A 21,849-nucleotide genomic window follows, 5' to 3' on the forward strand; every position below is an offset into this window, starting at 1 on the left:
GTAAACTCTGCATTAACTTTTTTTAAATCAAAATTTCCAAGAAGCTCCTGATCATCTCATTGTATCAAACAACTTTACAGTTATGATTGCAAAGTTTGTTACTGGTGTAGTGCCACTGAAGGAATAAAACAATTATTGACAATAGTGAGCTCAAAAATGTTATTGCAAGACTAACCTTTATATCATAGCCATAGGCTTCTCTAATGTCTTCATCTGAATCCGTCTCCTCATCATCATAATCCATAGTCTGTCGAGGAGATGAGGATACACTACTTGTAGCCCGATTAAACCCAGATTGCTGAAAACTAGTCAAATGACCCTATGTGAAGAAAGACATTTTCTGAGTTCAAAAAGTATCCAGTAAAACTTGTACAAGGCAACAAAAGTTACTTAAGTTGATTAACAGAGTTGCAAACTGGATTACAAGAAACTAATATTTGCTTTAAAATGATATTTCGAACAATGAAAGTTGAAATTTCATTTCTAAGCTTCTAAGACACAAGTATAAATACTCTCTCCTTTGTTCAGATGCTGAGAACGCCATCATTTCTTCACTTTTATAACCATTGTCTGTAATATATGGGGATGTTGGTAATTGATACAGTACCTGAAAATATTAGAATTTTCTAGACACCAAAAGCATCAAACAAAACAAACATTTATCATCAGTAAGAACGATTAATAATCATTTGGGATTGATATATTTATATTTATTAGATGCTAATAAATAACTTCAATAAAGAAAAACAATTAAACCATTTTATACACACACACACACACACACACACACACACAATTCATTAGGAAGCAAGCAGAAATCTCAAAATAAGAGGTATTCCCCCTAACTATCTCTGCAATACATAGCAAAGGAAGGCATACAGAGAAATTGGCAATATGTGGCTACTCTCCAATTGTTGGGACTGCATCTTCTAACAGCTCTAGCATAATTCTAACAGCTCTAGACAAGGAAATTAATGGCAAAGAATGCTAGGAACTGCATTCAGTACCTGAAAGATCACAGATTGCTGGAATAAAAATGAATTCGGTATTAAATGTAAAGATACACAAGTTCCAAAGAGATGGTTATAGTAGGAAAAATTAATAGCCAATAAGAAAATAATGTCACATTAATTTCTTATTAGAAGTACAAATCCTGAGTGATAAAAATCTATTGTATTCATGTTTGACAAGCTGTATTGTTTGTAAGATTTTGGAATGTCCTGCATTGGAATATAACTACTAGTTCCTAGGTCTTTGTAAAGTGTAAAGCCTCTGCTAGTTATGTTCTAAAAAAAACAACTGTGTTTTGATCATTTAGACTGGTTTAAGGACTCTATACAAAAGCATCAACTTTTAGGCTCCAGAAGGGGAGCAGTCAGATTGAACTAGGTGACAAGGCTCAAGCAAGAAGGTCATTATCCACAGGGAGAGAACTGTTACGTGCATCCAAGAAATGAACGAATACCTGTAAATCAGGATTGGCAGCTGCCTTCTGGAGCTCCGCGCTGATTATCTTCTCTGTTTTCTCACGTGCTGCCTGTTCTACCATACGCTGGCTCAACACAGAAAGTTTGGCCAATGCAGAAGATAGTTCATCGGTGGCCAGGGCTTGCCGTGCTCGGTCTTGCCAGCTCATAGCTCGCTCTGTCAGGCACTGCAATGCTTCCCCCTCGGGCAACCGTACCGGGAGTTTTTGCAAGGACACTAGTAGGGATAAAATAGTTTCAAGGCGAGGCCTTCGAGATCGCATGCAAAGTGGGCACAAGAACTTGACTTCTTTGGCAGGCCAGCTGGAGCCCTTCTTTTGGGAGCTCGTTTTGGGAAGGGTCACACAAGTGCTATGAAACCAGTCTTTGCAGAGTTCACACTGTAGCATGAATCCACTGGCCGTCTTGCGGCAGATGCAGAACTTGATTTCTTCAATGCGATCCACCATCGTCATCTTGGCCAGGTTGGCCTCCCTGAGGGCATGCATGGCTTCCACCTCTTTCTGTTCCCGGTCCTTGAAGACAGCCACCTTTTTCAAAGGGGGGAATAGTAGACAACCACTCAATGCATTTCATTGGCAGAGCTCACATTCCTAGACTGGTCCAACTTTTTAAAAATATACATGGTATAAATCAGGGGTTCCAACCGTGGTGCTCGCATCCCCTGGGGTTGCAAGACAAGATTTCAGGGGGTGCGAAAACTTGAGTTTAGAAGTTTCAAAATTATAGTGTACATATATAATTGTATGCATATAATTATTTATTTTTTAAGGGGTGCGAGAATATATCAGAAGCGTTCTAGGGTATACAAAAGGTTGGGATCCCCTGGTGTAACTGAATGAATGGAATACTTGTTCCATGCTGCAACTTTTAAAAAAGTCTAATACAGCAAGAGCACTTAAGACTTAATATACTGCTTCACAGTGCTCTACAGGCTCCTCTAAGCAGTTTACAGAGTCAGCCTATTGCTCCCAACAATCTGGCTCCTCGTTTTAGCAACCTTTTTTTTTTTTCAAATATTTTTTAGCATTTGTAGTAGACTGCTGCCATCTTGTGATATGCCTGGGACATATCTTTTCCATTTTATTTTGAATTGTCTTTGGATTTTGTGTTTGGCTGCTGACTGACAGCTCTATCTTCTTTAACAGGGAAGCTTTGCATCTTAACCTCTAAAGTTACCAAGGGTTATGAGTTACAGAGCCAGGAACTTCCACTATTATATATAACATCATATATGGTATGATATAAATATATAAATAAATATACAAAGGTGGCTAGAAAGACCCAGAGGGCTTCTTAGAAAGAATGTTTGAGATGTCTTTGCCTATGGGCTCAACTCTTCTATTATATCTGTTTTATGTTAAGTAGGCCTATAAGAGCTGGTTTAGAATGCGTAAGGACTTTGAGAGAGCCTCTAACCATGTGAGCCTGAAAAGAAAGGATGTGGCTTTTTAAATTAATTTTTTAACAAATCGAAGCAACTACCCACCTTTCTAGGCTCTTTGCAAATTCCAGAAGGTTCTTCCAAACCATTTTCAAAATTTAGCCCTAAATGTAAGATATACCTTAAATAATACCCTGGCTAAGATATTCTGCAGCAGCTATAACTACTCACACAGATCCCAAAGCATTTTCAGATGACACATTTGTTCACTGTGGTATTCCAGCAAGAACATGTGATAATTCCAAAGCCCAGACTTCAACTGACCATCAAGGCTTTCACCTTCTCTAGACTATAGGTCAGTTAACACAATAATTTGGACTCACTAATTTGGACTTAGTTTGGACTCACTTAGTCCAAACAGATTTAGGCTTTCCAAAAGCCTTCTTGGTATTGATTGGAAAAGATACAGAACTCAGTGTCATCAATATGATCATCTCTCCAGTCGGGTTTTGCCTAGAAATTAAATTATGGGGCTATAAATCTTAATGTCCCCATTTTAATCTCTTTTGCTAAGTTCTATAGAAGGGCTTTAGTGAGTTGTCAGATATTTCACAATGATGCTAGCTACAAAGAAAAATCAATTTGGGGTCAATAGATTCTGTAATTATTCCAAAATGAATTCATGTTTGCTAAAGTGATCTGCACAACTGCAATGTTTATTCTGTGCTCAAGAGTAAAGATTTAGTAGGATGTTCAGCAAAAATAACACTCTGAAAACTTAAGAAAGCATAAAATAGGTTTTAAGGTTCAAAAATATGGTGTATTATAATATCAATAAGCTAAACTGATCATATCAGTAACTAGAATGACAGCTTGGATGGGCAATTCCAAATGTTATCTTGAAGAATGAGATGTTATCTGAAATATCCAATTTAAAAGTCTAATACCACTGAATATTCAAAGTATGAAAATACTAATAATTAAATAAAACATAGGATGCTTACTTTTAATAATGGTTGCAAACCTAAGAGATGTGTTGTTGTCTTTAGGAGCTGCCTACAACTTGATGACACATAATCAAAAATAAAACTTTAAAAGATTTGCATAAATGCAATTCTTAGAAGTTTCTTACCAATAATACAAAAATTATAATTTACAATTATAAAAAATTAAGACTAACGATTACAGCACAAGCACACATAGATCCATTTATGAGACTCTAAACACTGAAAATTCTATCATTTTACCAATGGAATTATCAACAGTAGTTAACTTAGATCAATGGTTCGATCTTCCCAACAGAGTGAAAAAAATTTCATTCTGACATCTAATGGGGCTTCCATTACAATATATGCATTCTAATAGCTATTACATAATCCTGTAAAATCTGGATTCTCTGGACTTCCAATGAGTAGACAAAATTTTACTTCAGATTCCCCAAATAACAGACCAAATCTGTTGCTTCAGAAACTTCTACATAATTGATATAATTTATATTAATTGTTTAAGTGCAGAGTTATATTTTATTGTCAATTTGATATAAACAGAAAATATATAGAAGCGCCACTTATGTCATTACATAAATGAAGTCATTACATCAATACAATTCTGGTTTAATGGATGTTTGTATTTAATAGAAAGTCTTTCCTTCAACAGTTCCATTAAATCAAGATTTAACGCCTGTTCTAAAATTAACAGACTTTTAGATTCACAGTAAAGTAAAAGATATAGGAGCTTCCTACTGGGAACAAAAGAATAACCAAACGAATATGGGCCCTCACCACAGCTGCAGTATCCCTGTATTCTTCTACTCCATCTTCTAATTCACTCAAGGATTCCATGTCAAGATCTTTTTCCTTCTCCTTCTCTATCAACTCCTTTGCTCTTTTTCGTCTGTTCTTACTGCTTCCATATACGCCAATGTCAGTTCGAGGGCTAAGAACCTATAACAAAAAAAAACAAAAGAAAGAAAGATTAAGCATACAAGTGTTTTTACAAAACCTTGAAATTCTATAGATTTGTAAATTCTGCAGATTTGTTAGAATTTGGACTTAGTCACAATTTCAACGGGATCTGGGCTACACTAATTTTAGAAGGATTTTTATAGAGTGTTTATCAGAAGAACTCAAATTCAAACTGTTTTGATTTCAATCAAAACTTACAAACCTAATTGGGACCAGAATTTACGTTGCTAAACAAGGAAACTGACTTACCTCTTTTACCGCAGTTGTTAAGTGAATCACTGCAGCTAAGTGAATCATGCAGTGTAAAGCAAATCCAGCTTCTCACTTTGCTTGTGAAAAGTTGGCTGGGAAGGCCACAAATGGTGATCACATGACCACGGGGTGCTGCAACCATTGTAAACACATGCCAGTTTGCCAATTCCCTGAATTTGGATCATGTAACTGTGGGGATGCTGCGAATGTTGTAAGTGTGAGGATTGTTCGTAAGCTATTTCTCTGCTTTATGAACTTTGAAAGGTTGCTAAAAGAATGGTTGTGTTCTGACCCAGCTCCCCAAACACGACAAACCCTCTGAAGTTAACTCAAAGATTCCTTTATTAGGAGTGCCGGCAGCCCCAGTAAAAAGTTTCTCTCTCACCACAGGCTAACAAGTCCATCTGGCCAGAAGATGAATAGTTGTCTGCCACATCTATTCATCTCTGCCCCCTGCCTTTATCCCCAGAGCTGGGTGGGGTTTTGATAGCAGTGGTGGCTCTTCCTTCCCAAGGATCGGCCCATGGATTTCCAGTGCTCTCCTCTCCCTCTGGCTCCTGCGCATCCACGTGTCAGGCACTGGATCCAGCTGTTCCCTCTTCATCAGCCACCTTCAGATCTGGGGGCTATTGACTCTCCATCTGAGGGCTGACAGATGGCCCAGGCTCTGTCTCTCTCTCTCTCTCTCTGCCAGCTCCACTCCCTCTTCTCCCTTAGAGCTCTCAGGTTGCCTAGATGCTGACCTCCCACGCCTCCTCCTCCTTCTCTGATTCGGCTGCTGGAGGGGCTGGCAGCCAACAGGCCACAACAGGTTGTAAGATGAGAACTACCTGTACTCCCTATGCAAAACTGCTGTTTTTTTAAAACTCTTAACTTACATTTTAAGACTACCTCAATCACTTACATGAAAATAGATCATCAGCAACCAGTGAAGTATTATAACTTGCTTCTCTGGATCCTAGTACCTGTTTTCCCAACTAACCTGTAAAAGTGTGTAGTTTGAATTCTTCTTCAGAAAAGTTCGGCCTGTGCGTTCCCTCCATGCACGGGCTGCTGCTACCTGTGAGTCAACTTGGGGCAGTGCATCAAGACGGACAGGTATGAGGCGACCTTTTGCAGACAGATTCTCAAGTTGCTCTAGATACGCATAATTACTTCCATTCTGCATGGTTAAAAAAAAAAAAAAATCATTCTCATCTATGCTCTCTCATAATAGACCAAAAGGAATAGATCACAACTTAAAATGTATTTTAATTGCTGCATTATTTTAAATCATATGTTGGTCTTCAATGTAGCTACTACTGGGATAGCCGATTATCAAACTGGGCTAATGCAATAAAACATCCCAATAAATATGAATGCAAGAATAGAGCAAAAGAATACAATTATTGTACAATAAAACTTTCTATTTTAATGAGCATGGGAAATTGGAGGGTTTTTGTCCAAAATATATTTTTAAATGAGTCAAATGCAGTTGTGTGTAATTAGATAAGTATCTTAATTAGTAGATGGCTTTATTAAAAACACATTCAGATTTAGTGATTAACCCCACTATGAGTACCTGTAATTAAATTTTAAGATTAACTACAACTTGAGCCAGAATCCTCACTTTATGCAAAACAAGTAAATTTTGCAGCAAGAAGCAAGAGTATCACATTATTATTCGATTCTTTATAATGGAAGGCAGCGTCTGAACACTTGAACTGTTTGGAATTAAACATACTTGAATGGCTTCCACTTTGGATGTCCAATCTCGAGCACGCTGCAAGGCTTCTCTCAATGCCAGAATGTTGGGCAGGTAAGCTGGAATATTCTTTGCTTCATTCACAATACTTTCCAGAGCGGCAATACTTTGTCGAGGTCTAAGAGTAGTGTTAGGAATAACATAGGTTACCTAACGTAGTTTGGGTAAAATAATATATATAAACTATGATTGTAAGTTTAAGTGTGTGTCACTTTAAAACTGCAAAGCATGTAATTTTGGGTGCGGTGTGAAACCACCATAAGAGGGAGCAAGAGAAGCTGACAATTACTGGATTGCATGGACTGATGGTTTGTTAGCTGCGTGTTTCCCCTACTGCTGAGTTGCTGAAGGAAGAGAGGAGTTTTTGAGTTCTTCATATCTCTACTGCGAGGAGATATATTAATGGACTGATATTTGTAAGTTTACTGACCTCTCTTTTTCGACACTGGAATTTGCAACTGAATAATCCTTGGATGGACTGGACTAGTGAATGATATATGGACTGCTTGACTATGCCATAACTCTTACTGGAATAAACTGTTTAATTAGCACTGTGTATCTGTTTTACTGAGTGTAAGCTACAAAAACGTTTATCTCACATATTTTGCCTGACTGCCTGACTGCCCTGCAGATCCTGCTAGGGTGTATCCCTAACAAGTAGAGAGAAAAAAAAAACCATTACAATCTTATTTCCTGGTCCAAATAAAAAATAAAAACTCAAGTTATAAAACAGGACTATGCAGTGAACCATGCAGTAAACACCTCAGCTACATCAGGAATAATGCTAATCTCACATATTATTTTATTTAATGGATTTGTGGCATGTAATCAAAAGGAATCAATCTAAAGCTTAAAAATTCACAAATAATTCAACTGGGCTGAGGCACTCATCATAAGATTCACTGGAATTATTCAGTTTTCAGAAGCTGGAGAAGGCCAAAACAGAAAGGTCAGGTGTTTCTAATTTTAGGGGGGAGACTGGAATAGAAGAATGTCACAATTGATAGTATTTCCAAAGATGTAAGAGTTGGGCAAATTGACTCCAGATGGAAACACTGGTCCTGCATAGATCTAGGTATGAAGCAACACAGGGCTTTATAGATAATGATTACAATCTGGAATTAGATTTGGGAGCCAGGCTGTGTCCAGAGTACCGGTGTAATACAATCCAAACGCTGGTGACAAATGCTAATCCTACTGAAGAAGGCAGAGCATTTAGGATTGGTTTCATCTATGAAATAAATGAGTAGTCTAGAAAGGGAGCTCCCACATACAGCACATTGCATTAATCCAGATAAGTGGTAAAGAAGGCATGACCTTCTAAGAAGTCATCAATATGAATTTATCTTACAGACATCTATGAGGCTGCCCTATTCTATTCTATTCTATTCTACCCTCAGAGATACTCTGTCAAGACTGAAAATAATTTGCTCAATTAGATCAATACATTCAAGACAGATAACAACTCCTGAAGTAAATATTCTATCCAATGTAATCAGAGTCCAAAATGAAAAAATAGGAACTTGGTTTCAAAAAACTAACACCAGATTCAGAAAGGCTTAGCAATGTAACCTTGGCAGAGATGCTGATTTCATTAATAAACAACATATCCATTAGATTCCACTCCCTTTATGAGTTTATCCAAATAAAACTGTGTTTTGGCAAAAGGCCTTTGAAATACCCTCTACCCTAAAGACAGTGAACAAAACATCCCTCACCTTGCTTGAAGGCAGACTTTGGCTTTTTCCTCCCACCTCTCTGAAACTGTAAGCACCTCCTGCAATTCAGCCATGGCTTTCTCCACTGCATGGTGTGGTGCTAGGCCCACCCCTGAGTCTATCAGTTTCTTCATCAGATCCAAGGTGACTCTCTGAGGATCTGAAAGAGTCACCCGCACTTCATCCAGCCAACGTGCCTGTTGTAGCTCTTGCTTCAGACGAGGTAATTCTGGAAGTTCCACATAGAGCCCGGAGCCCATGTCCAGCAGCATTTGCAGTTTGGATGAGTCCGGGACCTCATCCATCATGGCCTCTTGGGCACGCTCATGAAACTCTTCAACATCATCCAGCAGGTTCTTTAAAAGGGTTTAGAACAAAGTGACCATTCAGGACAGTGATGGGAGGTAGGAACAGAAATTAAAGGAATACCTGAATGTTTAGCTAGGTTTGTTTGAGGTGGACAAGAAAAAAAAATTAGTATTCTTAAAACAATTCTGGCAGCAAAAATATCAAATCAACCATTCACAGTAAGGAAAATCACTTTCTGGAGGGTTTTGAAGGGACCTAGAGGCAAAATATTCACTTGCTTCAAAGTACTTCGGTTCAAAACAACAGTCAAAATCTTGAAATATTTTACTGAAATTAAAACTAATATGTTGTTAAGAGTTTCTAATGGGCTAATTTATAAAATTTCATTAGAAGAAGTATTTCTATAGCAATTTTTAACTCTATCCAAATGCAGCCTTCTCCAGAAACTCACCTTTACTTGTCGAGCCTGAGTGATGACACACGGAAGACTGAACAACTGTTGAACAAAAGCCTTCAGTTCTTCTACAGTTAGTTTAGTCCGTGTCCTTCCACTGTCTGAATTCACTCTATTATATAAAAGAAAAAAGAACAGTGTAAATTGTATTTATATTTCCTGTTACTAATTTTATATAGATTTTTACTTTAAGACTTAAATATGATTCAAACATTTTAAAAAATTACTAGTTTCAGAAGTATCCATCAAAATTGATGCTAAAAAGACTAACAATTTTTTTTACAAAATTGACCAAGCTTAATCAAAGTTGATGTTGGTCTTAAAAGACTAGAATGGCTTAGAGGTAAGAGTAGTTAAAAATGTTCTTCCCATACCATTTATTAACTATTCAAAAGTTATAGCAGCATTGGACAAATGGTACTTTTGATGAGTTCTCATAGTTCTGGTCATTGTAGCATCTCCAGCCGGCTCATGATAACATTGCAGCTAACTGCAGTCATGTGATTGTGATTTCCAACATTTTCTACCATCTTCCAACAATCAAGTTCAATGGAGAAGCCAGCAGGAAGTTGGAAGTCAAGATCACATGAGATCCTCGCTTGATAACTGGAATGTCAGCAACTTTCATTGCTAAGTAATGTGGTCATGTGACAATGTATCTAGTGATTTCATTCCAAATTGCCCTCATAAACTGAGGGCTACTTGCCTGGAAATTTCTGTTATTGTTAGAAGCTCTTCTCCGGATAGACCATTTAGTGAAGTTAGACAAGTGCCATGAAAGAAAAACTCTTACAGCATTATAGAATTGTCATCTTGATGAATGCCTTTGTAGAATAGGCTGTGCTATTCCTCCCTCACACAAATGTTTATAATGTAATACTTTAGTTTGGTTATTAATTCTCTATTACAACAATAACACTAAATATATGCATATCGAAGGTATTTCAAGTCAAGGCACCATGAAGTTGCTTGTAAGTTCTGACGATGAGATATTGGGTTTCCCTAAATAATCTTAACAAGGGGCAGACTTAGTAGTAGGAAGACCACCTTCCTGTTAGTTGCATGTTAAAAACTGGCTAAAAATAATACTGCAATTCCCAAATACCAATACTGCAATAAATGTATTAATTAAATACATTTGCAAACCTTTTTAATAAACACACTTATTAAAACATTGCACAAGTACTCCAATTTGCTCACTCTTACAATTTTTTTCAGAGCACAACTCAAGCCAACTGTAAATGGCTCTTCCATTTTCCCCCCTTTCTGGCAATATATTAACTGATGTGTTCCACTTGAAAAGAGTCCATTTGGCAAAGTGCAATTTATTATTTTATCAAAGGGCCATGAACATTTCACGTGGCTGGTTTTAAAACTGCATGCCTGATCATACCTGTGCTTTTGTTTTTTGCTCAAAAGCAGCTGGGCTACTGAAGCACAAGTCTCTGCCTCCTTCACAGCATCCCTCAGCTTACGGAAGAGATCATTCTCTGGATATTTCCTGTCTTCAGCATCTTCTAACATTACTTTCAGCTCAATCACATCTGCAAAAAAAGTGGCTGTTAAGTCATTTGTTCTAACACAGTTTTTACAGAATGCCCTAAAGGCAAGTGCTATTTTTTTAAAAAATGTACATTAATCTTTCCAAATAATAATATTTTGGGGGCCTATGTATATCCTTCTTTACTGATTCTAGAGGACTATATAGAGGTCTCCTGATTAAGGTTTTTTTTTTTTGAGATTTTAATACCTGTGCATAGGACTTCGCTTAATGTAAGTTTGAACTACACCATTGGACACCAGTTAGCCTAACATTCTTGAAATTTATGTATGATTATAGAAGATAAAGTTTGAGATAAACCTTTTATTTCATCAATATTTAAGACTTAAAAGAATTGCATGCATGCTAAATTTATCCATTTACTTTTTCATTTTTCCTTTCTTCCAAGGAGCCTAGGATGGCATGTATCAATGTAATTTTAATAATGTTAAATTTAGCTTTCTTAAACATTGTGTGGATGTGTGTGTGATAAAAATACACACATACCATATATTATACCTTTATTACATATTAAAGGTAAAGGTTTCCCCTACACAACCGTGTCTCACTCGGGGAAAGGGGGGAATTACTCATCTCCCATTTCTTAGTCGAAGGAGCCAGCACTGCCTGAAGACACATCCATGGTCATTTGGCAGCATGACAGTATGGCAAGGGGCACAGAATGATATTATATATTATCTATTAAATGAAAACTGTTCTACAGGTAGTCCTCATTTGGTGAACAGTGACTGTTTAAACTTGTAACTGCCATGAATGAGGATACTTACCATAAACATGCAGCTGTTGCAATGTCCCTATGGTCATGTGATCATAATTCAGGCACTTGGCAACCAGCTCAGAATTACAAAGTGAACTGGTGGTTCACTTTCATGTTTATTTGCTTTCCAGGCTTGGGTTTGAAAAGTGAAATCCTTAAAGCCAAAACATTTCAATCTACCATCCAAAACTTCCCTGAACAAGTCCCATGGGTCATGTGATTGCTATTTGTTAGCTTCAAAACCAGCTCCCAACAAGTGATCAGTAGGCAAAGAGTTTGCAAATGGTGATCAGGCAGAATTCATCTAATGAGAGCAAGTTGAATTTCCACAACTGTTATTGTAAGTCAGTGGACTCACAGGAAGTTCTGCTTTACAACTGCATCTACTTGGTGGTTGGAGCTGCTGGTCCCACTTGCCATTGTTAAGCGAGGATTACCTGCATTTCATTATGTATCTTGTAATCTGTCTAGATTTCAAATGGACAAGATGATAAAATTTCACAGATTTATACAGTACGTGACTGGGGGTTTTTCCCCATGCCTCTGTATTTTATATCCTCACCTGCATGCTTCTTTATGGTTGGGTTAGAACAAACCAATGGGGCACTGAAGGCTAAACAGCTATACAATACAGAGTACAAGCGTTTCTGCTCCTTAAGTAACATCCTTAATTAACATTCTGTTATTTAAGGAGCACATTAACTCTGGGGAGTTAATTTTCTTAAATAATTTGTTCAACTTTCATGTTTCGCTTTCCGAATTTGGAAGTTGGGAATGTGGTATCATTAAGCTGCAACATTTTAATTTACTATCCAGGGTTTCCCTGAACAAGTTTTTCTGGGAAACAAAACTGCATCTCACCTTTTTTGTGGTTGAGATTGGCAGAAAGTGCATCTGTGACCCTGCTGACCCAAGTATCGTAAGATTGTGCTCGGATTTTCACTCCGTAGAGCAAAGAAGGGAAATCTTCTAGCGGGTATCGATATCTAGAAGGAAACAAGAGCTTTCAAACAACTTGCAATGCTCAGTCAGGAAGAAGTGGGACAGATTGTGTTACCGTTCTGAATTTGGTCACAATCGAACAAGACAAGGATTCCTTGATTTTAACAGAAAAGTGTATCTTAGGTTTAAATACCGGCAGTATTTAAAAGCAATACAGGGAAATCATACCTTAGACACTTCTTCTGCATAGGGCATGAACACAAATCATTTGGATGATACAAGCAAACAAGCCGATCAGGGTTGCAGGAACATGTAAGGGCAGACAAGAAACAGGTGGTCCTGCAGGCTGCGCACTGCCGCTCATCATCTGGAACCAGCTCAAACACTTCCTCCTCTGACATCAGCACTCCCTGTAGTAACAATAGGCAAGATCTGATAAAAGATCTTAACCAAGAATTGTGAGTCTTCCCTAACATTTTCTTTGCTCAGCCCCAACCCCTTCAGAATCCCGCTAAGCTCACCATCTGCATAACACACTCCCTTAAGCGTGCCTCCTCTTCTGTCATGAGAGTCATTTCCTTGCAGACCATGGCAGCCAGCCCAACATCCAAACACTCAGGATCTGCGGCCATCTTGAAGATTAGTTCCTCATGAGAGAACACACAGTGACGTCTCAGGCGTCGATAATGGTTTACGCACTGCCGTCCAATTGGAAGCTAGAAATGCAAGGAACACACAGCTTTTGATTTAGAACCATGTTCCAGTAGATTGCCGACCTATTTTTTCCTCCTGGTCTGACATACAGGAAATTAAAACGACAAACAGAAAAACAGATAAAATGGTACTAACTAAAAGAGTGGGAAATTACGTCGGGCACCGTGCAGCGCAATATCCAAAGATGATGTTTCTAGAGGTCATGGTGACTAAAACTCTTAAATGAAATGAAAAATAATGACAAGGAAAATGGTTGAGTGATTGGGTGCAGGAAATGGATTTCAAGAGATGTAATTTCATCTTAACAAGTCTGAAATAGCCAATCTCCCATCAACCTTTCCTGATTGTAGTTATATTCTTTCTTTATCAGTTGACCCCAAAAAAAGGCTACACTGCAGTAAGCAATAATCACAACAAGACCCCAGCTCTTTATATTATCCTGAGGAACCTAATCCAAAATTAATGGATTATAGTAATTTCAAAATTAAATACACAGACAATTATTTAAACATTTTAAAAATTAAAATAGATTAAATGATTACACTGAAATAAAAAAAATAAAAGTATTATTTTAAAGAATTTCTATCTACATCTTGGCTCAGAAGACAAGATTCCCCCGCTCCCCCCCAAGCCCCCTCCCCCTTCTGTTTTAGTCTTCTGGAAAAGACTTAAAATCGGTCTATGCCAAATGGCATGGGACCTTAAAGGATGTGCTGCTGCCTGAAGATGGTTGGTATATTAAGAGAAGGCTTGCTATCTCTCCCCTCCGAGCCCTTACTTTAAAGTTTATTTTAATTTTCATAATTGCATCAATTTTATATTTATAATCACTGAATATTTGTTTTCTTTTGATGTAACCGCTCAAAGTCACCTGAACTGTGAAATGGATGGCAAATAAATTTGATAAGTAAATAAAAATTATAAAATAATTCTGTGCATATAAAGGCCAATACCAGCTAAAGTCTGGCAGCTGTGATTTCACATTGTTTTATATATATATAACACCCTACACAAAAATCTAAAAGCCATTAAAGCAATAGATTTCATTTTTAAATCAGTGTTCTGGTAACACTGTATTATTTTAATATAGATGCACGGCAACAAGTTGGTTCATTCAGTATGTTATCTACAGCCTGCATATTATTTAATAGGCAGTCAATATTACATGTTAAAAATGATTTCATAAAACAAGAACTTCTCTTCATTTATAACTACAGAATAAATTCATTCTGCAAGCTATTTCATATGTTATCTCTACATGCTTGTCAAATGCAAGTATAGTGCATAAGACGCCTCTTCTGTACATTATTTTGGTGAATATATCTTTCTTACTTCAAGCAGCACAAAAGTTGGAACTATTTGATAGAATAACTATTTTAGTTTAGAACCAACAAATTATTAGTGAACATATTTCTATTTATCCAATGTTCATAGGATTTAATTTTCAAATGGATGGTGCAAACTCCACATACCAGCCCCAATATTACATCTCACAACTGCTAGAAATGTTACAAGCAGTGGTGGGATTCAAATATTATTGCCACCGGTTTGGTGGGTATGTCTTGGTAGGTGCGCTTTGCGTGCATGCACACACTTTGCGAGCCCACGCGCACCACATGCACACTTTGCGTAGGCACAGAGGTGTTTGCGCAGGTGCAGAGGCGTTCTATCTCACCTCCTGCAAGCCTGCACGATCCCAGTCACTTCAGCAGCTGCCACGCGGCACTATTCTGTGCCGCGCAAAGCAGCTGCGCTTCAAATTCAGCAGATAAAGGTGAGTACAGGAGCCCGGGCAGGTGGGTGGGCCCAACAGCAGAGCGGCCGAGAGAACCGGTTCGGTCTCCACTGCTCATCGCTCCTACCAGCTCGCCAGAACCGGGCCGAACCAGTAGATTACCACCACTGGTTACAAGATTTCAAATTCCCAGGTTTTGGACTGAAGAGAATATTACTTTAAAACTGCTTTTGATCATTCCATTATCTGTAAATATTTATGACGACATTATGAGTAGGAAGTATGAACAGTCTAAGATGTACAAAGGAGCCAAAAATAAACACAAAAATAAACACAAAGATATAAAAACTTTTCATAAATTTTATATCATATTATTATAATTGGCTTCCTAGCTCCACACTAGCATCAAGAAACTAAAGAAATGGAAACTAATTAACAAACCAATTAACAAATTGTTAAAATACTATCCAATGCAATCTGTTTACAAACTAGTTTGTTGTTTTAAGTTTGGCCAAAGTATCTTTCAGATGAGCTCCATTTAATTTCCCTTTACTAAAACATCATCAATATAACATCAATTTTTATTGCCTAGGAAAATTATTAGTAATAATCTAGGTTATGGTAGGCGCATACAGACCCAGTCAGCAGTGCAAAAATTCACAGCTTCAGCAAAATTGTAGCCTTGATTAAATCCAGAATGATAGGCACGGGGAAAAGTCACAACAAATTCACCAGCACACTGATTGGTCCGGTACACCTAAATACAAGAAATAAAAAAAAATGAAGAATATGTATACCTAAATACAAGAAATAAAAAAAAATTGAAGAATATATATATGTTGTTAATTGTGCAATGTTTATATATACATTGCACGATTAACAATCTTACAAAGCAGAATTAAACAACCAGCTAAATTGTCCTTGGTTCTTAGAAAAAAGAAACCATAGTTGACTACACGTCACTACTTTGTTATAATTATACTCATTTACCCAGAAAGAGGATAAAAATAAGCTGGAAATTGCATATCTTGGGTGGCAATGGGCAACCAGAAGCAAATCACCAGTTTGTCTGCTGATGAATCGGTGCTTTGGGAGTGGTGTTAACTACTGCAGCACTCATGCTACCAGCAGGCAAGAGTTACCTTGTGGCAGCCCTTTATTCTGAATGACTATGTTATTTAGATGTTAGATTCAGCATTTAACACGTGCTTGAACTTTTCCTACATCACATGCACATCATCTCTTCCTGTACTTCCTCAAGGGCTTCAGAGACTCTATTCAACAAGCAACTACTTCAACTGGCACAAAATATATAAGAGATTCCATTTCATTTTTACATATGCTTTGAATCCCATGCCATCCCATGTTTCTTTTTAAAAAAAATCTTTTGTCTACCTGGAAGTTAAATCCTACTTAAAGATTCAAAGCTTTTGGAATACAGCATGTGTTATTTTGTCTTAACTAAGAGTAGAGAAACTGCTGATAAAATGCAAACTTGATTTGAATACCATTTAGCAGTTGGCAACACTTAATTCCAGAATATGCCCATTTTAAAACAAGATTGATGCTCATATATGTGCCCATATTTTTGAAATATTAAATGCATTTTTAAAGACTTCAATTATAGCAATTTACTGTACAGTGCTGGATCCTGAGCCAATTTATAAATGAATCAGCATCACTTGTGTGAATTGTACCTTCTACAAAACCTGAACTGCACCTTTTATGTAGAATACTACATGATTACAAAGCCACACTTACATAATTGAAAATGAAAGGTAACACCTCAGTTACAAGCATTTCTTTAAATATTTATATCCTATATTTCTGCTAGAAAGATTCACAGCAGCTAACTAATCTCTAACATGCACCCACACAAAAAATCTACTCACGAGAGCTACAAAACTTAAGAATACTTTCCATCAACTAGGCAAACCTAAACTGATTTAAAAAATCTTAATGAGCAAGCGGTTTTATATGAAAGGAGATGATTCCACAATTACAGTGGTACTTTAAAAATTTGAACTCTTTTGAATTTTCAGTATTCTTGCATAAATATGACCTAAAATATCTGTTTTCCACACATGTGTTAAAATTAGATAAGAGAAACCAATTTAACAAATGAATCAAATACATGCTTGTTCATTTATTCATGCAAGAAAATGATCCAAAGCTTTATCTAGTTTTAAGAACCAAGTGAAGTGTACCATGCCAATTCAGTCTTTATATAAAGAAAGCAGGCAGAATAAACCCTCAATATATTAATTGGGGAAATGGGTAACAGCCAAAGTAGAAACTAGAATAGATTTTAGACTTAGGCAGATTGACAAATGCAATTTTAGGCACTCATTGGAAACATATATTGTATGAACCATTTTTGCCTGTTGGCATGAAAAATCCACTAAATTTAGAGTTCACTTTAGTATAATGGCCAGGTCCATCTCTCTAAAGACAGGCACACTATTCTTTGAAACTGCATTTTTAAAGAGGAATGAACACAGTGTATTTAGATTCTGACCATGAAGGGCACTACAGATAACAGCACTGAAAGACAGAGTGGCTCAGAAAACCAACAATTACAGAATATTCATGGGTGGATCTACAAAGACAGTCTCTGGTATACACACACACTCTCTGATACACGAAATGTGAAAATGAACTGAAATATTTTAAGAATGTAATTTCTAGATTATTCTGTGGGGCATAAACTGTTAAACTTACAAAGAGAGAAGAGTCTGCATTTACTTACAGGCACACCATGTTCCATGAGAATATTGGGGTTCATAATGGTGACTAACTGGTGCAATAGATCAGGCTGTGTCTCAAACAGCTCAGGAGCCAGTTCTCGCATAACCTCCTCTAGCTGTTCTGCTGCATGGGAAGGCACTCCATACCAGGTCTTTGGTTCCCCCCTAAGATCCATTATCCAAAAGAAAACATATGGTATAAAATAGGTTCTACTGAAACTTCCAATTACAGTATAATCAACACATGCAAGGAAATATAGTTGAAAAACAGTGCTGCAACCTGGCCAAAAAGAAGATACTTCAGGCCAAGAGTTGACAACTTGCTCATTAGCTTCCTATATGGACAATAATTTTCTATAATTTAATTGCACACCAACCAAATTATATAAAATGCTAAAAATTATTCATTTACAGCATTTACTTTGCACATCTGAAAAGTTTAAAATGAATGTTATCCTTCCCATGTATTTGAAATATTTTCCAGCATATTTTATAATTTATTTTTATAGATCATCGATAGCTTTAATATAAAGCATAATCAAATGCATCCCCTCTTTTGTGTTAGATTGGACTAAATGCCAAGGATGAGCAAACCGTGGGGATCCTGGAGGTTATAATTTAACTACAAATGGGAAATTAGAAGTCACCGTTTCCTAGCATATAGGAAGATATAGGACATAGGAATATACATAAACCTATATAACATTCCTAGCCACTTTCACAAATCATACCTAAGAATATGAACATTTGCAAATCAGTTATAAGATGGGAGTCCAACTGTGGATCAAATTTAATTTCTAATCTAATTTCCTTTCTTACTGACTTTCCCACAATGTACATTTTCAAGTGCTAGCATATGGTTTTTGAGAACACATGTCCACTCCCACACTATATTCATATACTTGAGGCAAATGCCTATTCTTCAATGCTACGCAAAGAACTGATTTACACTTTGCTGGGGGGGAAAAGAAACAATGCCAACCCTTATCACTGTTATTATTAGAAGCATATCACACACTCCATACCAATGCAGGTAATTGATGGAATAGCTCCAGTGATCTTCAATGTGCCAACAGAAAGAAGAAAAGCACATTCCCACATAAAGCCAAGGCACTTTCATGCCAGAAATGTCAGCATTGATGTGTGCAAGGACAGACTGGTCCAGGACTGGCATGTTATTAAGATTCCAACCAGAAAGAGCATATTCCTGTCAATAAAACAAACAACATCCACAAAAGAAGTGACCAGGAGGAAATCGGTGTGCTGCTCAAAATCACAAATATTTTTTTAGCATTTATACTTCATTGCTATGCTACAATGTACTGCCTCACTCTAAATTCTCTTGTGGATTTAGGGCCCAGCTCCAGACCAGTTGCATTCAATAAGCCACGTAAGTATAGTGTATCTTTCTCTTGCCCCTGAACTCTCTATCCTTCACCACATACACTGGCACTGTCAGTCTAAAACTCCTTAGTTGGCCAAAGCGTGGAATCCAAAGCAAAAGTACCAGTTCCCACATCCTTGCATATTAATTACACTGAATTTACCTCTAATAGGTAAATACCCTATAAGACTAGGTCTATGGTCTGAAAATTCTGCTCAGCACTATGCAAAAGAGGTCAACCACATCATTTGGTTCTCATAGGATCCCAGCATCCTGTTGCCAGATGTGGTTATAGCCAACAGAATAACAGAAAGAACATTAAACTGCTTATCTCTTCTCAATATTGGGAAAAAAATTAAATGCATTAAAGTGAAATCCAATTAAACTATTGCCTTCTAGCATGCAAACTACATCAAGGTTGTATATCCTGGCCACACCTCCTCTTCTGGCATTAGCTTGTGCCTCCCATCCTTTACAGGAAAACCACTTCCAAAGTCTTTGGATGAGATATCAGCTCCATATTCCACAATTACATCCTCTTCAATGCTGCTCACAAGTCGCCAAAATTCCTTCTCCACCAATTCTGTAGGAACCATCTGAAAAGCCCAAGAGAAAACCATCAAAAAGAGCTCAGGTTTCAAAGTCTGCAAGTACTTGTAGCTTAACTGGTGTTAGTTTTCGTAGCACAAATTTAAATTGTTTGCATTTTAATGAATACTGTAGGGACAATATTCATAATTGATAAAAAGAGATGTAAAGAAAGTATCAGTACGTTTTTCTTTGGGCTTTAGGCAAGTTTAATGTAATTTATCCCTGGGCTATTTTTCACACAAAGCAGCTGGAAATACAAGTTGAAATCTATGCTGTTATTTTAATTTTAATGAAGAGATCCATAGACTATTGGAGCAACAATTTGATACAATGTTTAAGTTGCTGGACTACAAATTTCCATGAGTTCTAGTTCTCCCTTGGGCCAAAAAAACTGTCAGGGTTCACTTTGGGCCAATTGCTCTCTTTCAGGTTAACCCACCTGAACAAGTTGTGGTTGTTATGCTGTCTTAACTTGAACAAAATAAAGGTGGAATATGAATCTCCTGATAATATCAACCACAAGTTCATAAGATAGATAAATAAGACTTAGAAAGAACTCTGCTGGGACAAGTTTTATTGAGGTGGTCACATTCAAAGTTTGATGAAGCTATGGCAATGCTGATTGGAATTTAAAGAAAAGGGTTTCCTGCATACTGTATAAAAATCTTGTCAATTTGGAGAGAACTACAGTACCTCAAATTTTATTTAACGTGGCCACACCAATGAGCTTTGATACTCCTAGCCATTAATGATATATAATCCACACTGTCCTAAAAAACTCAATTTCCTTTTCTATAAAATTCTATTTCTATAAATTCTATTTCTATTTCTATAAAATTAATATAATTCTAAAAGATAACTAAAAGCATTTTAAGTTATAAAATACATTCAGTTGTCAAATAAATTATCCATAAAACTTTCTACAATCTGCAGAATTTGAGGGAGTCACTTACAAAAAAGTTGGACCATATCATGCCAAATTTTACCATACCTCTCAGTACAAAAGGACACACACATACATATAACTTGCTGTCATGAAAATATTAAGAATGAGCCACTTACATGGACTGGCATATTGAAATAATCTGACTTGAAGTTGTCTGCCATCTCACCAAAGCTTTGGAGGCTGTACTCTCGAACAGCTTGTTCAAATCCAAAGGCTTCCCGTGGTTTGTTACACTCCTAGAAGAAAAAGACACAGTCATTATGGCAGATGAACTTTTATCTTTTCCTCACCAAGTTTTGAGAAAAAGAAAGTTTTCAATTACTTTCTACAGATGAAACAACTCTAGACTGGGATTTAAGGAAGAGGGGCCAACTAGAATAGCTAAGAGATAGGCATGGTTTGTTTGTTTTTTCAAAATCTGAAGTTTGCGGTGCATCATAGAAAGAAAAAGTTAAGAAACAAATTAAGTTTGACTGTGAGTTTTGAAGAGACATAAATATCTCCCACAGTAATTCAGCAGCATGTGTTACAGCTTCCTTAGTATAATCTAAGGAATCTGTAATATTATTAATCTGAAATCTTTGTATAATTTTGTTTGCCAATTGCACAGTGGCAGATAGGACAGCATTCCAGAGGGTTAATATCATTGGTTACCCTCTCCCCTCTTTGGAAGAGTTTTATAGCTCCCGCTGCCTTAAGAAAGTTCAAAATAAAAAAGTTCTTGAGACCTTCAAGAAGAGATTGGACTACCATTTGTCAGAAATGGTGCAGAGCGGAGGAGTTGGACTAGATAACCTATAAGGTCCCTTCCAACTCTGATTATGTGTATCTCTGTAAAATATTCTCAAAGATCCATCTCATCCTGGGCATACTTTTTTTGAACTATTACCACCTGGCAGACAGTACAGGATAATAAAAACAAGGACAAATAGGCTGAAAAACAGCTTCTATCCATGGCAGTAACTCTACTGAATTCTACTGTATAGTGCAATATTAATGCAATATCAGGGGTTTTCAATTCAATGTTTAGAATGTGAAGGATGTGTGTTTGTGTTTATTTTCATAGACATAATGTACATGGTGGTAATGTAGATGGTATTTAATTTCGTTGCACGAGATGCAATGACAATAAAGTAAACTAAATCTAGAACTAAACTAAG

At 36.9% G+C, this 21,849-nt stretch overlaps 1 protein-coding gene across 1 annotated transcript in view; it reads right to left on the reverse strand.

Moving 5' to 3' along the window:
• KDM5A (lysine demethylase 5A) overlaps positions 1-21,849 on the reverse strand; it is a 48,038-nt gene that overhangs the window by 11,791 nt on the left and 14,398 nt on the right. Inside the window, exons 9-24 of the mRNA XM_026719077.2 lie at positions 20,806-20,925; positions 19,590-19,748; positions 18,794-18,975; positions 17,771-17,933; positions 15,659-15,778; positions 13,094-13,288; positions 12,801-12,982; positions 12,492-12,616; positions 10,706-10,856; positions 9,310-9,424; positions 8,550-8,905; positions 6,811-6,949; positions 6,070-6,249; positions 4,653-4,814; positions 1,466-2,017; positions 176-319 (exon numbers count right to left, since the gene is read on the reverse strand). Coding sequence (XP_026574862.2) covers positions 176-319; positions 1,466-2,017; positions 4,653-4,814; positions 6,070-6,249; positions 6,811-6,949; positions 8,550-8,905; positions 9,310-9,424; positions 10,706-10,856; positions 12,492-12,616; positions 12,801-12,982; positions 13,094-13,288; positions 15,659-15,778; positions 17,771-17,933; positions 18,794-18,975; positions 19,590-19,748; positions 20,806-20,925 — 3,045 coding nt within the window. The remainder of the gene's footprint in view (positions 1-175; positions 320-1,465; positions 2,018-4,652; positions 4,815-6,069; positions 6,250-6,810; positions 6,950-8,549; positions 8,906-9,309; positions 9,425-10,705; positions 10,857-12,491; positions 12,617-12,800; positions 12,983-13,093; positions 13,289-15,658; positions 15,779-17,770; positions 17,934-18,793; positions 18,976-19,589; positions 19,749-20,805; positions 20,926-21,849) is intronic.

The sequence above is a fragment of the Pseudonaja textilis genome, chromosome 5 (genome assembly GCF_049901715.1).
Source record: "Pseudonaja textilis isolate UNSWEBS1 chromosome 5, rPseTex1.2, whole genome shotgun sequence".
Classification (NCBI taxonomy): Eukaryota; Metazoa; Chordata; class Lepidosauria; order Squamata; family Elapidae; genus Pseudonaja; species Pseudonaja textilis.